This window comes from Erpetoichthys calabaricus, chromosome 2 (genome assembly GCF_900747795.2).
Source record: "Erpetoichthys calabaricus chromosome 2, fErpCal1.3, whole genome shotgun sequence".
NCBI classification, from domain to species: domain Eukaryota; kingdom Metazoa; phylum Chordata; class Cladistia; order Polypteriformes; family Polypteridae; genus Erpetoichthys; species Erpetoichthys calabaricus.
Genome location: NC_041395.2, coordinates 42,000,004 through 42,018,067, shown reverse-complemented (window position 1 = coordinate 42,018,067; position 18,064 = coordinate 42,000,004). Strand labels below are relative to the sequence as shown.

At 36.6% G+C, this 18,064-nt stretch overlaps 2 protein-coding genes across 4 annotated transcripts in view; both read left to right on the top strand.

The window, feature by feature from the left end:
* Positions 1-18,064, top strand: part of LOC114644521 (cell adhesion molecule DSCAM-like) — a 647,203-nt gene that overhangs the window by 379,010 nt on the left and 250,129 nt on the right. The window lies entirely within an intron of this gene.
* The window catches only part of LOC114669635 (butyrophilin subfamily 1 member A1-like), a 37,617-nt gene that overhangs the window by 8,848 nt on the left and 10,705 nt on the right, over positions 1-18,064 (top strand). For all 3 annotated transcript variants that reach the window (XM_051922318.1, XM_051922317.1, XM_051922320.1), the window contains exons 5-8: positions 7,910-8,029; positions 10,392-10,427; positions 12,110-12,136; positions 17,744-17,770. In XM_051922318.1, the coding sequence (XP_051778278.1) occupies positions 7,910-8,029; positions 10,392-10,427; positions 12,110-12,136; positions 17,744-17,770 (210 nt within the window). The remainder of the gene's footprint in view (positions 1-7,909; positions 8,030-10,391; positions 10,428-12,109; positions 12,137-17,743; positions 17,771-18,064) is intronic.

The following is an 18,064-nucleotide window of genomic DNA, read 5'->3' as shown; positions in this document are numbered from 1 at the left end:
GGATGTCAACATTAGTCAACTTTGAGGGGTAGAGGGCGGTAATCATCTATAAGCATTGACAAAACATGCTGTTACTTAAAAGTTTGACTTTACTGTTGTGACCAATTTTCCCTATACTATAGACATTAATTAATTCATCCACTCCTAACATTCTCAATGCCTATCTCACTGTACAACATCTTCTCCTGTTCTGCAAATACATAATGTAGCTTCTCTCCCTTCACCTGATGCTTTTCCTGCATTTGCTCAACACAAATATTTTGTGTTCTACTTCCGGGTTTGAAATTAAGCTGAATTCTTTTCTTTAGCAGTCTTTCAATCACCTACATTACCTGCTCCAAAAGCTCAATATGACCCACACTCCAATGGACCACCATTTCTTTTGTACATTAGCATAAGCGCACTTCTTTTCCAAACTTCAAGATTTCTCTTTTCACAAACAATCATGTTACACTAGTTCAATCATTTAACTCCAGGACCTTCTGTTGCTTCTACCATTTCAAATTATTTTGAATTCCCAAAAGAGAATATTGTAGAAACAGATGCTTATTGATACAATGTCTAATCGTAAAATAGAGAGGTGGGTGTTTTATTTTACCACGTAAACTAACTTCCTTTAGGATCACTTTAGGATGTCAAATGAAATTTGAAGCACTTGGGGAAAAACTCTCCATAGGCAATGTCTGGGTAGCTGATCAAATTCATCTTTTTAACTGTGGATCAGTGGCCTAAACCACGGTACCATGCAGCATTTTCCTTTGTTGGCCTCTTAACAACCCTATGCTCTTTATTAATTTTGCTATTTTTTGTGTTGCTATTTTATTATATGTAAAATTTGCTTTTGGTCTCTCCAAAATATTGTTCTTGATTAGCTTTTCAAATAAGATTTGCTGAAAAAAAATAATAAATAGCTCATTTATACAAGCCTACCTGGTTATTAGAATAAATATATTTAAAAAAGTACTTATCTACTGCAAGTTTTTTTCATAATATCTTGTCCTTTAATTTGGATTTTTACCATTTGTCAAAGTGAAACATAAATTCTGCAGAACCATGTTGTAAGATGAAAAAGAAAAAAATATATAATTGATTCCATAGGTGTTTAATGTTTGGTAGAAACTCAGAAATTAGGGATGCAGAAATTGCCTTCACTTTAGGTACATCTACACCAGATCTACACATCAGGAAACTGCAGTTTTAGTCATTTTCTTGTAAAATTGTTCAGGTGGATAAAGTGGACTTTGGGTTAACCGTAGTCTTCCATGACAGACAAACTACCTAGTTGGATTGAGGTGTGGTCTCGGCTGACATATTCCAAAGCATTTGTTTCTTAAAGCATTCATTCCACTGTGGCTTTGGTTGAAAGTGTATTTTTGTCTTGCTAAAAGATTAATCTTTAAAATCCTAAGTATTTTACAGATTTCAGCAGATTTTTTTTTTTTTTATGATATGTTCTGTGCTTCATTGCATCTATTTTTCTTTTAGTTTTTTGGTGTTTTTCCAGCTTTGAAGCAGAGAAGCATCTTGGTAGCATGATTGCTTCTACCATAATCCTTTACAGTGGGATTACTGTTCTTAAAAAGATGAGCAGTCTTGTGCTTGCTTCAAACAGTATACTAAAGAAAGCAATAGCCATTCAAAAAAAAAAAAAAACATGGGTAAACACATGGAATTCAATTTTAATGAAAAAAGTGCTACATACAGGCAAATGGAGCACTGATTTGAAATCGGAGATGGACAATTCCAACGCAGAGGATGCAGCTCTTGAAAAGTGCATAAAAGTTTACAGTGCTGTCCAAAGTGCAGAAAAAATGAAAAAGGCAAGTAAAATGTTGGGTTATATCACAAAACCTGTTAATTATAATAAAGGGATATTATGCTGAGATTCAGTAATGCACTAGTGGCACTGCCTCTGAAGTCCAGTGTGCAGTTGAAGTAATTACATTCCAAAAACCGACATAACATCATCTAGAAGAAATTTTGGGGAAAGACACCAAGTGCATATTTGGACTAAATGGCATATGCTGCTGGGAAAGTCGAAGAGCAAATACACAAGCAGAGCAGTCATGTGCAGAGAACACTATGTGAGGACCTGTTTAAGATGTTTAGAGTTCTCAAAGACCTTAAAGGAAAAAAAGTATAGGTTGGTTTTATCAAATTGAATCACGTGCTGAAAAGCACCTGTAAAAGTTAAGGGGAAATGCATATAAGGCTGGAGTCAGAAAGCACTTTTTTAGGTAAACAGTTGGGGGACTGTGGACCAAACTACTTATTCATGTAGTTAAAGCAGAAACTTTAGGATGTCAAACTATCAGAATGAGTTACTGGAACTGTATAGTTGCATATTAGCTTAATGGTCTGAATTGTCTTCTCTCATTTGTCTAACTTCTTATAGTATGATCATTAAACTTTCATCGTAATTGTCCACCATGCTTTCTAGAAAATGTGATGCTGGGATAGTCCCCAAAATCCTGAACTGAAAAAAGTGATACAAAAAAGGCTCTGCAGAGAGATTTTACATTTTGCAAGTACTGCAGATGAATTGACCAGCTTAAGATGTTTTTGGTTAATGTTTATATTGTTTAGTAGTTTATATTCTGTACATATTGCTAGGCATTTATTATTAGAGAAAACCTTCCATGCAAAAATAAGACACAGAGTTGCAGTTGAGTTTAGTAGCAGAAAGCCAACACCACTCATCCCATATTCTATGTGTGCACTTACACAAGTTCATGAGCTTAACTAAACTCTTTCTTCACCTCTACCACTGGCCAACATTTGATCATCTTGCTTTCAGAATTCCTTCTGATAACCAGTTATATAGCTCAAAGACAAGTGACCCTTCACATTGTATACAAGTCAAATTGTAAAATCTGCCTGATACTAAATTGGCGCTAGTGTGTGTTTGTGTGTGTGGATGTATTCATCCTGTAATGGACCAGCATAATATGACTGTTCCTGATTTGCCCCTGATGCTTACAGTGATAGGCTCCAGCTTCCCTTTGATCCTGCTCTGGATAAGTGGGTTTGGAAGATGGATGGACGGATATAAGGAGACATGAGAATATTTTTCAAAAACCTTTATGGGTATGATTGACCTATGAAATGCAATAGCCAGTAGCTTGCGCAGAATAAGTAAAGAAGATCGTGTTATCCTATTCATAAAACACACAAAAATCCAAAAAATAATTTTATGCCAATATATCAGACAGTTTCGAGAGGCAGATAGCTAAGGGTTAAGAAATTATTTAAAATTTTGGGACAGTTAATGGACAGTTTAGTCTTGTTCTGTGTTCTAGAGTATTCAATACATTTAACAATAATGTCTGTATCAAAATTGAATATGCAAGTAGAATTTCACTGTACTTTATTCCAGTGTTTCTCAACTGATGAGTCAAGATGTACTTTACTGTCAGTGGTGCATCATGGGTTGCTGTTATGTGCATGAGTGGGTCACGGGGTGTTGCCTAAGTGATCGACAGCGATGCCCATTATTTATCCCTGTTGTTATCTGTGCATGTTTCACAAGGGGTAACCCAACACATCCAGCACTTTCTTTTGCGCTTGTTTCACTAAGAAGGACTCCTTCCCCCGACTCTTTCTTTGCAGTCCTTTCACCAAGTGGAGCCAGCAACCCCTCCATTTTTACATTTGTGCTGATTTCACCAAAGAGGACCCCTGCTCTTACATTTGCACTAAATTTCACCTAGAAGGATTCCCCCACATCTGTTTGTGGGTTGTCAATATCCTTATAACGAAAAAACTGGGTCATGAGTACTGGCCCAATGAATCTATAAATGTCTCTGCAGTTCAGGAAGTGTCAGGAAACATTCATTTTAAGCTTGCAACTGCTGCTGACCTCTGCTTATTTTAATAGACATACTCAGGCAGGCAATCAGTCATTGACCTGCACCTAAAAGAGGGCTCAGATCTTCTGCAGAAGCTAAACCTCAGCTAAAAAAAAACCAGGTGCATCTTCCTTTCTTTGTTTTGGGGTAGAAGCTTCTCTCTTCTTAAACTCAGGGGGATCACTAGCTCCAAGATCCACTTTTCTAAACTCTATATATGCCAGTTACTGAACCCAATGTTGAAGAAAGGCTGATTCTTGAAGAAAGGAATCTCACCATTTCATGTCTCAGAAAGTTGCTGTTTTGATATGGTTAATATTTCTTCCTACAAAGCTGTAAAGCAGGTGGCAAAAGCCTAACATCCAAAGTAACCTGATGAAAACTAAAGCATGGACATGAGCAAAATGTCACGTGTCAAAGACATGCCAAGATAAATTACAACACAATAGTTAGTAAAGACCCAGCCAAAGAATTGCTTTCTCATGTTTGGCACTGTGTAACAAGCTCAGGAATAACAGTTTTTACAAGCTTTTGCTTAAATTAGAAATAAAACAGCCTTGGGCCTCAATGTAATACTATAGCCCTCTCTTTTTCCCACTCATGACTCTGCATTTGTGCAAGAAAAGGTATGTTGACTGTAATGTCACACATGAGTTCCACTAAACACAAAAAAATTGTAATGTCAACAAACTTTAGAAAACCTCTAAATAAACAAATAGTGCCCTCTTCTTTGTTTTATGTTTCTCTGTCTCATCTATCTCATGCTCCATTTTTATTTATGCTTTGAGCATTGATATACAGTATTTACATCTGTAATCCTTGTGTTCATCAATAAATTCTATAATTCTGCGGGGTTCTGTTACCATGATAAATATCTAATATCTGATGATTATGATGTACAGAGAAAGTAAAGTGGGAACCTTACTGAAATTTATAACTGTTGGCATTGCAGGTTCAAAAATTAACTCTTTTGAGGTGAGTGTGTACTTATAATGACATATAGTAGTGTCTTCATGCAGCTGCTAGCCACTACACGAAGACATTCAGCACTATGATCAACTGGGGACTGATCAGCTGATGCTGGTACATCACTTTTGTTTTTCGATCTCCAGATCACTAACATCAAAATTTGATTCAGATTCAGCAATAGTTCACAAAACCTCATCTACAGAGTATTTTGCTATGTGCATTTACATCGCTGTCTTGCAAGATCTGCCTTTAACTCCAGTGGCCAGCAGCTGTGTGAAGACTGACCTGGCAGCCGGCACATCTGTGAAGACAGCTCCAGCATTTGGCAACTGCTCTGCTGCTCATTTCTGCCTGCCGCCAAAAATATTCAGCACTCAAAGAGTTAATAAGTAAATTGATTTATTACCTTTAATCAATCTATTCCTCTTTCCCACACTAACTGCTTTTGTAATAGAGAAAGAAAATTACTGATACCAAGACACTCCTAACTCGTATAACTGCATCCATTTCCTTTGCAAACTCTTCAAGAGACTGCTATAGTTTTTAGGTTTTTCAAATGTTTTAAATAGCAGATTAGTATAACAGATATTTCACTTATATGAAATACCAAAACCTATTTTGTTACATATTTTTTTAAAATAAATGGCTTCACCATAGTCTTGTCTTTGTAAAATGAAAAATACTTGGGAAAACAGGATATTTTTCAGTTTTTCCTGTTCAATTAACATGTTGAGGACCTACTACATTTTTATTTTGACCTTCTACAGTTTTTAATCTTAATTTTTGACAGATGTCTAAATTACTGTAAATGTATTGAGTTTATTTAATAACAAAATGTACTGTAATGGATGATAACATTTTTATGGCAATTGTATTTCATGTCTTGTAAGGATTTCATTCATCTATTTTATGAACCCATACAGTACTACAACATTTAATCATTTGGCTTTCTTTTGAAATTAAAAGTTACTCTTTTTATTCATTTTGATTTTCATCATTAGAAAGATGCAAGACATTTTGTCTGTAGTTAGTGCAGTTTGATGACACAAAGAATTCAGCTGAACTTGAGAAATGTTACTTGTATAATGAAATTGCATAATAATCCATCATCTGAAAAAAAGATATTTCTGAACTTTTTAAATGTTTAAACACAGTTTTGTCTGTACGTCATGTTTTATTGTGAATTGTATGCACAGCATTATACATGAGGCCCCAGGTGTTGTGGCTTTCTCCCACAGTCTAAAGACATGCAGATTAGGTGAATTAGCAAACCTAAATTGTCCCTAGTGTGTGGTTGGGGTGTGTGTGTGAATGTTCGCCTTGCAATAGACTGGCACTATCCAGGGTTTATTCCTGCCTTGTGCCCAATGCTAGCTGAGATAGGCTCCAGCAGCCCCGCATGACACTTTTCAGGATTAAGCAGGTTAGAAAATGACATACTGCGGTGGGTTGGCACTCTGCCCAGGATTGTTTCCTGCCTTGTGCCCTGTGTTGGCTGGGATTGGCTCCAGCAGACCCCCGTGACCCTGTGTTCGGATTCAGCGGGTTGGAAAATGGATGGATGGAAAATGACATAAATATTTGAAAAATAACTTTTTCTGTTTCTTTTTTTATCATCTCCCATTTTGATCAGCTTTTCAGTATGAAGGTCACAGTATCAACAGAGTGATTTACTTAGACCTCATTTCCCTAGGACGTTCAGTGTTCTTCAACTCCTTATGGGAAATTCCCAGGCCAACTGAGACCTGTGATGTTTGCAGTGTGTGCTGAGTATGCCCTTGGTTTCATTTCAGAGGGCCAGTATACCTCCCATTGTACTCCTCTGAGGTGTCCTCACTTGATGCTTTAGCTACATCATCTAAGTCCAGTAGAGTGGTGGTTTCAGTTTGCATATACTGTACTGTACAAGTATCCTTTTAATGTTTATACTTACTGATAATCACAGAATTTTTTTTCTAGATGCTCTGAGTTAGTTGGTTTCTTTATAGCTTTGTGATAACAGTTTGCTGTAACTGGTATGTGCATACTGTTTATAATGGGCTAAAATGTAGTGGATTTTTTTTTTCATTTTCACTGTTCTACATACAGTGTTTTTAAGTACTTTGATTCTAATACCTTTTAATTTTAATTATTTTGATCAAAAAAGTGTAAAATACTGATTTTCTTTTTTAAACTTTTCATTACATGTCACAAAATTTCAATACAGGTCACAAATAATATCCATTATGCAGTAACTTTCTGAGCTCAACCAGTCTAATACTATCAGATTCTGGCATGATAGATAGTACTTTCTCACTAGTACATTATATGAGCATCTCATTGAGCTAAAACTGCTTCTCAGCACTAATTTAAGTAGTCATTTTAACAATGTTATTAAGTTAGTTTTTGTTTTTAGTACAATATTCACAAACCAACAAATAAAACAGCTGTAACAACAAATTCAATGAAAGCCAAAGAGTGACATTGTAGTTTTAATTACTTTCTAAGGAAACTAGTTTTTATAAGGAGCAGCCATTTCTGCCCCAATTTATAGATTTGTCTTAGATTTATAGCAAAGTTTAAAATGGCACCAGCAAGTAACAGTGCATAAATTTTTATCCTACTCCATCATGTGCACAATCTGCCATTTTATTATTGTTGAGAAAGAAGGAGGAGGACATTGCAAATCCATAACTTTATGTATTGCTTTAAAAATAATAATTACATGACCTGGCAAAATCATCAATAATAGGTCCATGATAAGTCATCTGCATTTCAGGGATATGCTTGTCAGAATTAAGATCTCGAGTGAGTAAAGATGATGAACTTTGAAGAGCAGCTTTTAATAAAATAATACTTAACTGAACAAAACATGTAAAATTTTTAATTGGTCTTATGATGGCCATGCTGCTTTCTTTAAAGCACCCAGAAGAGGAAGGTAGACTGAAGGAATTCATTTATTGGCTGGTGGAAATGCCCATCACAGTGAACACTTTGCAGAAAACATCCTGCATTGTAAAATCATTTTTGTCTCCATTAATGCTTTTAAAATATGTATTTATTTACGTATACGCATATATAACATAAGCTTGCATATTCTTTATTCCCTACAGAACATTTCTTTAAATATGTTGCGAGTTCATGGAAGGCACTGGGAATTATGTTAATATTTTTTCTACTGGCTGCACTTCTCTTGGTTGCTGTATTTATGTTTTTCTTCAAAAAAAGCAAAGGTATGAAACTTTTCTTTGTTTTTTCTTGCCTGATACATTATGTACATTATATGTAAAAAGAGTAAATAGGACATGATTTCTCACAAACCAGCCAACATTTTTAGCAAAGAATGTTATGTTCAGATTTTTTGATACACCTTTAGAAATTCTGCCTTTATTTATACATTCTATCATGGAACATGAACATGTGTGGTTGCTGCATATTTGACTGACACAAGTCATTGGCTTTTTATATTTCCTTATGTATAAGCTCATTAAAAATATGTTTTTTGTTTTTAAAAAATAATATAAAATCATTCTAAACACTGAGTAACACGTGTTCATTTTTAGGAAACATTAAAACTCATATGATGTGTTAACATCTTGAGTGGTATTCAAAGTCATAAACAGTATTAATTTTGGTGTGCTTGATAAGGCATGCTGTAAACTGTGAGCAGACCTTAAAGTACAGTGGAACCTCAATTATCCATCAGGGATCGGGACTGAGGCCGTGACGGGTAACAGATCGGCTACTTTAAAAATGATACAGTAGATTAATTTAGTGAGTAGTCATATTTATTTACAAATAAACATATTAACAAAATATAATATAGTATTAACAAAATTAATTGAAATAATAATGTAATGACCAGCATAATAATTAAGTACAACTCAGAGGTACTGGAGTTTTCTATGTTTTACTTGGAGTCTTTGTTCCGTAACAAATGGTGCTCTGTCTTATACTCCGTTATCTGTGTTATAGATTTCATTTCCAAAACAATTAAAAGAAAGCTTTCCCTACTGATAACTACCTTCTGCCACTCACATTCTGTCTTTTTTCTATACCACAAACACTCCTGCTTATTGTCTTCTGACTCCCTACTGAAAACTTCCTTCCACCGCACATTACGTTTTCTCCTAACTTATCCTGTTAGTCATCTCCTAAAAGGCTTGTCCGCCCCTCACAGAACAGAAGCCCTTCACCCAGTCCTATCACTTACACAGCATTCCGCCCTTTCTGCTCCCTAACAGCGCATCACAAGCTGCCTGCAGGTCACAATATATTAACAAAACATAATACAACAGAATTCAAAAAGAAAATTGCATTGCAGAAGAACATTAATACAGAATAACATTACCGTCAGTGGTTTCCATTTTTGATACGTTTTTCAGTTTTGTCTGCATCACGCTTTATATTGTTCACTGTTGTTCTTACTACTCCGTAAATTGAAGCAATACTTGAAGTGATATTGGCATTTCATAACCATTTAATAATTTAAGTTTTTTGTGACAATTCTACACGCATATGTTTATTGGCAATAAAAATGTATAGTAGTTTAATTATAATAAAAGAGAAAAAGCTACCAATCACTATTAAAGCTAACTAAAAAAACTTGCAATGTGATTTCAAAATGTGGCGTGACACATGGTGCTGGGGAAAAACACTATGCGCTAGCAGAAGGGAGAGTTGTTCCAATGTGCAGAGTTTGCAGCATATCGTACGGCAGTAGTAATAGGTAGATACAATTTTTTTTTTTTTTTGCCCAGACGGTTAATGGAGACTGATGGTTAATCGAGTGATGGGTAATGGAGGCTTTACTGTATGTGGTAACAGTAGTGTTTAGGATGTAATTAGTGGCCTTCTTATGCTGTCAGTTAAATTACATACCAGGCAGCATTTGGAGAGCTAACACTAAATCTAGTGCACCACACTGAATAACACTTTCCATAATGGAACTAAAAAATTGCTTTTCCTTTTTTTGAATCTTTTTATACTTTCTAATATATGAAATATTTTTGATTTTAAGCAAATTGACAAAAAAAGTTATTTAGCTTTTTTTAATTTTACCTATTTATAGAAGCTTGTGGTAATTTTGTCTTGATTTTTATTTTTACTTACATAAACAAATGCACTTGCTGACATTTTGTTAAAATCTAATTAAATTACAATAACTAACTGCTGCACAGTTTACCCTACTTTTCCATTCTGTGGTATGTTATCTGGTGGTCAATGTATTTCTAAGGGCAGAAGAGGCATAAGACAGAGAGAAGACCACTCTGGTCACTTTCCCAATAAGTAATTACTCCATGGGTTCTGTAATAAAGGAGAGGACACGAAGATGAGTTAGATGGCATGAAGTAACTTCATGGAATAGGTGAGACTATCTTGTATGTTATGGAGGGCAGGCAGTCCTAGGGGCCACCAAGAGTGTCTGACCTTTAACAGTTTTTTGGATTCAGGAATGCAGAGATACCTGTTTTTGTTTTTCTCCACAGCAATCCAATCATCATCAGAAATAACCCACACCAATAAATGTCTTAGTGACCAGTTTCATATAGAATAAAAACACTTAAACTAGCAATATTCTTTTTTTTCTTTTAGTAAAGATAGAATCTGAAAAGCAGCGTCTTGAATCGGGTAAGTTTAATACTTGACCCTGCTTTGTGAATTTGAAATATTTTTAGAAAGTTATTTTGATAGAAAATGTCTATTACTATGAAGAGTAATTGTCACATTATTGTTAAGGGTTTGGTATTTAAAATTTAAAAAAATACAAGTATAACATTCAGAAAGCAATTCATTGAATGAGTGCAAGAGACTCATTGTTAACTCATGGTGTGTATTAAAGCCTTTATTCAACAAGGGGTGAATGTTCTGTCTTTAACTAAACCTTTACTTTAGGCAGTGCAGTCTCTGCTAAGTGTGTATAGTCAAAAGAACATAACAGAGTACAATTCATTTTATTTTTGTGTGTATTGTGTTCCTTTTAGTGCTTTGTGTGTAATTTTACTCCACTGTTAAAAATTCTTCCAAGTTTAAATTATTTATCTATTTTTATGTTGCAGTCAACGATCAAAAGTTTGGCAATATTTTTGATTTTGAAAGTGATCATTCAACTCATAAATAGGCAATATTCTGTTTATTTGATGAGACATACAACATAAGCATACTGAGGTGCCTGTCTGAATTTGGTGGTGTGTACTATTGCCTAGCAGAGCATAGTGGGAAGCTCTTGACCTTCCACTTTCTTTGCAGTTTACTTTTTTAAGTGTTTTCATACGTCTTTTTTTAGAAGCCATTTTTCCAAACTTGGTGCATATAACTTTATGTTTGCTTCATTCTGACAGTTCCCTATAAAAGGGGGCATCTGTGCTGTATATTTTGAGGAAAGTCTCCTCCTTGTATTTAATTTTTTTTCCTTGTAATGTTTAGATTTATAAGGCAGGATTGATTGGAAATCATCCCATAAACAAAAATAAAAAATAAATCTGAATAGCAGTGCAGAGGTACTTGAAACTCATAAAAACAGCTGGATCTGAAATTTTATGATCAATATATGAGAACATCTTTAATTGCTTTGCAATGAATAATTTTACATTTCAGTGCAGTAAAAATATACATACTATAAAAGAAGTCAGAAGATCAATTAAAAAACAATACCTATGAAGGAATAGACTCAACAGGGTGTAGGTAAAGCACCATATAAAAACATAACTGTTTTAATTTTGGTTTGATGGAAAGACCACAAAAAACAAATTAAAAGTACAGAGAGAAGGTGCCCTCACCCCAGCATGTGGTGGTCTGTTCCAAAATGACATTATCCCAACCTCCGCTGAGCCCAGCAAACAGAGATGCTCAACAACCCCTTCCTTTGGTGCAACTGTGACTAGAATTATTTAAAAAAATGGCAACTAAGAGATGAATGTTAACACCATATAGTCTACTAGGGGGCACTTTCATGTGCAGCCCAGCCCTGGTTTAGCATATCTGACAATATATTAAATACAAACTGCATCTGCACTTTTAAAATAAATGAGTTTTCATGGTTTATTCATCATTTTCATGACTGGCATCTCTCGCTTTCTGGTAGTTGCCATTGGATCAACAGCCTTACTAAAAAAGGAGCTAGATTTTAATATGGGAGTTTTAAAATTAAATAAACAATTTAGTACTCTAATATGTCAATACTTGAATGAATCAATATGTAGTAAAATATTTTTTAAATAATGTCATGTTGTAGTCTGTGGTTTTCTAACAAAGAACACATTAACTACATTGTGCACTTACCACCCCGTTAACTTTTTATCCTTTCTTTACAGAGAATGATGAACTTCGGAAGGAGATAAGTAAGACTTCAGTTCTTGTATTACTGTTTTCTTTTTTTGATGTTATTTAACAGTTACATTGAATTTCAGTCTGGGAAGCAATCAACTAGCACTATACCAATATACAGTACTGTGCAAAAGTGTTAGGAAGGTGTGAAAAAATGCTGTAAACAAAGAATGCTTTCAAAAATGGAAGTGTTAATCATTTATTTTCATCAATCAACAAAATGCAGTGAATGAACAAAAGAGAAATGTAAATCAAATCAATATTTGGTGTGACCACACTTTGCCTTCAAAACAGCATCAGTTCTTCTAGGTACATTTGCACACAGTTTTTGAAGGAACTCGGCTGGTAGGTTGTTCGAAACATCTTGGAGAACTAACCACAGATCTTCTGTGGATGTAGGCTTCCTCACATCCTTCTGTCTTTTCATGTAATCCCAGACACACTCGATGATGTTGAGATCAGGGCTCTGTGGGGGCCATACCATCACTTCCAGGACTTCTTGTTCTTCTTTACGCTGAAGATAGTTCTTAATGACTTTGGCTGTATGTTTGGGGTTGTTGTCCTGCTGCAGAATAATTTTGGGGCCAATCATACGCCTCCCTGATGGTATTGCATGATGAATAAGTATCTGCCTGTATTTCTCAGCATTGAGAACACCATTAATCCTGACCAAATCTCCAACTCCGTTTGCAGAAATGCAGCCCCAAACGTTCAAGGAACCTCTACCATGCTTCAATGTTGCCTGCAGACACTCATTATTGTACCGCTCTCCAGCTCTTCGACGAACAAACTGCCTTCTGCTACAGCCAAATATTTCAAATTTTGACTCATCAGTCCAGAGCACCTGCTGCCATTTTTATGCACCCCAGTTCCTATGTTTTCGTGCATACTTGAGTCGCTTGGCCTTGTTTCCACGTCGGAGGTATGGCTTTTTGGCTGCAACTCTTCCATGAAGACCACTCCTGGCCAGACTTCTCCGGACAGTAGATGGGTGTACCTGTGTCCCACTGGTTTCTGCCAGTTCTGAGCTGATGGCACTGCTGGACATCTTCCGATTTCGAAGGGTAATAAGCTTGATGTGTCTTTCATCTGCTGCACTTTTCCTTGGCCGACCACTGCGTCTACAATCCTCAACGTTGCCCATTTCTTTGTGCTTTTTCAAAAGAGCTTGAACAGCACATCTTGAAACCCCAGTCTGCTTTGAGATCTTTGTCTGGGAGAGACCTTACTGATGCAGTAGAACTACCTTGTGTCTTGTTGCTGTGCTCAATCTTGCCATGACATGAAACTGTCTTCCACAACCTCACCTTGGTAGCAGAGTTTGGCTGTTCCTCACTCAGTTTTAAGCCTCCTACACAGCTGTTTCTGTTTCAGTTAATGACTGTGTTTCAACCTACGTGTGACATTGATGATCATTAGCACCTGTTTTTTTTATAATTGGTTGATCATACACCTGACTCGAATCCTACAAAATCCCTGACTTTGTGCAAGTGTACCTATAAGAATTGATGCTGGTTTGAAGGCAAAAGGTAGTAACACCAAATATTGATTTGATTTAGATTTTTCTTTTGTTCGCTCACTTTGCATTTTGTAAATTGATGACAATAAACAATCATTATTTATATTTCTGAAAGCATTCTTTGTTTACAGCATTTTTTCACACCTGCCTAAAACGTTTGCACAGTACTGTATATATCTGAGTAATTCTGTATAACTTTTCTATTTTTTCATTAGTTTGAATTAAGACATGTTTGTTATCTTTTCAGTATGCTATGTATAATTTTCCAAATATGCATTCATTAATAAAAAATGGTAGGGGTCATAAATTTTCCTACTTCTGTAATCTTTTGGGAATGTATCCATCTATTACTTCAGATATTGGTGAAACACGTCATTTAGTCAAAGTTAATAGTTAACTATTTAACTTGTAATAAGAAAGTTATACTGTGTTATAGTTTGCTCAGAGTGATGAGACAAAATGGCCATTTTAATCTCTGGCACCATAGTTATTTTTTAAAACTATGTATTCTTTGTGTGATGTCAAGGCAGCTTGTTTCCCAATATGGCAGAGTTTGTGACTATTGATTTAAAATTTGGATAGAAGCTGAGTTTGGGCAGCTGTATAGTCCTAGTGTATTTAATAAAGATATGACATTTATTTATATAGAACATTTGAATACATGAAAGTAACTCAAAGTGCTTTAAAGTCATCAACACCATCAACTTGGTGTTTTCCCACTATTGCAGGGTCCACTTTTTGGATTTAAGAATGCCATTTTGATTTATTGAATGCATTACATGGGCTTACATTCACAATTTTCTCTTTATTATGTCTTGCCATTTTTGTTTTGGTCTTCCATGAAACCACTGGCTGCTACTTTCAAAAGTGGTAGGTAATGTTAGCAGAAATGCCAGGTACTGCCCGTGATACGTGGACAAACCACTGTGGTCAACTTTTCTGATTTTTATCAGGGATTGGTATAACACCCATCAGTTGTCAAATTGTGCCATTGCAAATATGGTTAAGGCAAGATATTCCCAGAGTGCACAATCTCATTAAAAAAGTCATCAGCCAGTCAATTGTAGTATCATGCTACTCTTTTTAACTTTCAAAAGTCTGCTGGTATGTTGTCAGGACCAGGTATTTTTACATTTTTCATACTGTGGACAGCTTTGGCAACCTTCTTCTTTGATTCTGGGAACTGGTCCAGTATTTTGGAGACCTTGTGAGATTGATTTGTGCAGGAATGCAATATTAGAAATGTCATTGGAGGACTGTTGCCAGTGTTTCTAGATTTTTGGGATTTTCCTGTAAGTGTCATCCATTCTTATCTTTAACATAATATAGTGCTCAATATCATGTTAGGTTTTAATGTGTACTTTTGTTTGTTGGTAAATGTTTTTCTTACCTTTATGCTTAGTTGCTCACATAGGCCATGGTAATGGCAGCCCTTACTTCAGAGACTGCTTCCTTGGGTTCTCTCATCAAAGTAATGTATTTCTGCTAATTTTCACTAGTCTTCTGCACAAGCCAGTTCTCATACTCCATCTTTTTCTCTGCACTTTCTGTCATAAATTGATAAACAGGCATGGCCCTGGACAGACTACGTGTGGCTACCCAGTTTTGTAGGGCCAAGGGCATTTTTGGCTGCAGTTCTGAATATGTTCATACAGAAGTCCAAATATATATTGAGTCCACATTGACTGGAATAAGTGTATTTTTGTTGACTTTAACTGTTTTGTGTTTGTACAGTTTCCAACAGCTAATCTTTTGTGGACCCACCATGCTGGGTTTGCATTTGTGTTGCCTGTGTTTACTAGTCTTTATACCAATAATGAGCAGCTTATCTGTAGGCCCAAATAATCTGATAGAATAACCTTTGAATCAGTTGCATTGGGAACATCTTGTCATTGTATCAATATGAAGTCAGTCTGGATCCTCTGGCTACTGCCAACATTTGATTAAGTGGCTGGCTTACTTCTTAAGACAGTTGAATCAGTGGCCTCAGCAAATTCCAGAATTGTGGCAGCCATCATCATTTCATGTTCCATATTCATTATTTCCATGGCAGTTGTATCCATCTTTGGTGCTTCAAACATACCTATTTAGGTCATCACAAAGGATCAGGAACTTTTGTTAAGGGCTTGCAGTTCTAACGACAGTTGTTCCTTTTCACCTGCATTGCATCCAGTTTGTGCTGCATAGGCTGAGAAGATGCATAGACCACAGGAATAATGCCATTCGTAATAGACATTAGCCAATCCAGTTGAACTTCTATAACTTTGCAGCGTAATTCAGTGTTAACAACAGCAGCTGCACGTTTGCTGTGTGGCACCCGGACGGGGCTCATGCTCGGCCGGGACGCCCAGGAAGACAGGAGGAGGGCTCATTCCTCCTCCAGACCGCGAGGGGGCGTCCACCCTGGTTGTATTGGGGGCCACGGGTACAGGGCTTGGAAGCCCAACCCTGTAGGGGCCCGTGGTCACCGCCAGAGGGTGTCCCCCTGCCTGAAGGACCCTGGACCCCAGTACTTCCGCCACACCAGGAAGTGCTGGGGGGAAGAAGAGAGGGAACACCCGGAATGCTTCCGGGAGGACAGCCGGCATTTCCGCCACACTGGGGCATGTCCGTGGGATTGCCGGTGTACACCTGGAACACATCCGGGTACGGATAAAAGGGGCAGCCTCCTTTCATTCAATGCTGGAGTCGGGTGGAAGCAGGACAAGGTGCTAGAAAGAGAGAAGGAGGCGGTCCGAAGAGGCAGAGTGGTTGGCCTGGACTTTGGGGAAGATTGGGGTTTGTGGCACTTATGGACATTTGTAAATAATAGGTATTGTAAATAAACGTCTGTTGGGTGACATGAGCGTGTCTGCCTGTCTGTGTCTGAGCCAGTCTCCACAGCTGCCAGTTGTGCCATGATAAATTCATTTGTATCTATTGAATGTCACAGGATTTCTGAACCTTCCAGCATGTTTCTTATAAGCATGCAATTTCCGCTCACAGCTGCCCAAAGTACTTTATAATAATAATGGCTAAACAGAGCTACAACAGAACATATAAGAAGTTGCATAAAACAGTAGATAGTATAAAATGGTACATTTGTAGGCGGCACGGTGGCGCAGTGGGTAGCGCTGCTGCCTCGTAGTTGGGAGACCTGGGGACCCGGGTTCACTTCCCGGGTCCTCCCTGCGTGGAGTTTGCATGTTCTCCCTGTGTCTGCGTGGGTTTCCTCCGGGCACTCCGGTTTCCTCCCACAGTCCAACGACATGCTGGTTAGGTGGATTGGCGATTCTAAATTGGCCCTAGTGTGTGCTTGGTGTGTGGGTGTGTTTGTGTGTGTCCTGCGGTGGGTTGGGCACCCTGCCCATGATTGGTTCCTGCCTTGTGCCCTGTGTTGGCTGGGATTGGCTCCAGCAGACCCCCGTGACCCTGTGTTCGAATTCAGCGGGTTGGAAAATGGATGGATGGATGGATGGTACATTTGTATGTCTAAAAGAATCAAATTTGTAAAAGTCTTAACACAAGATACTACCTAATATTTATATTTTTTCTAATTGTTTCATCAGGAACATTTGTTAGTAGTGAAAATAAACCATTTCATTCTAAAGAAGGTCTACCTCTTTTCCTGGGGAAAACCACTACATTTAGTCACCTTAATTCCTTATAAAAGGCTTAATATAAGTATGATAGTGGAATCAAGTCATATTATTATACACTTACTACCTTTTATATTTATATTCTGTATCTTGTAATACAATAATACATTATTAATTTCGTAAGCTGCATGCTGTCATGCAAAGTTGCTTTTGGCATTCTTTGAACTTTTGGTTTCTCCTTTTCTATTAGCTGAAAAATAACATTTTATCATTGGTGAGGAGAAATCTTATTAGGGATATTTTGTCTCTTTCTTTATTACTAACCATATTTGCTAGGTATTATTACACTAACCACTACAGACTTTAGCTGGCTGATTGATTCGGTTTAACTGTATGAAGATACTACAGTATTTCAAAAATCCATGTAAGGAAAATAGAGATTAATTTTGTGTTTGATGTGAGAACTACATTGTAATTGATCTAAGCTTTTCTACAGCTAACAACAGATATTTTTCTTTCTACAGAGGCCACTGGTTATATTCTTAAATCAGGTAAGTTGAAGATGAAATTTTTTTGATACAAAACATTTCTTGGAAAAATATTTTGTTGATCATTTGACGAAAATGAAATAGTTTAGTTTTCTCTTGTAATTTAGATTCACCATCTTTTGATAATCCTTCTAAGCACATTACTGCTATCATTGATATGCATTGTTATTAGAATAATGGTGTTTTTTGGGTGTGTGCTGCAGAGTGCTTGCACCCCTTTGGTGTTTTGTTTTCTTTTCATCTTGTTCCACCTACATTTTGTAAGGAGTTCCTGGGTTATTTAGCTATGCCTTTCAT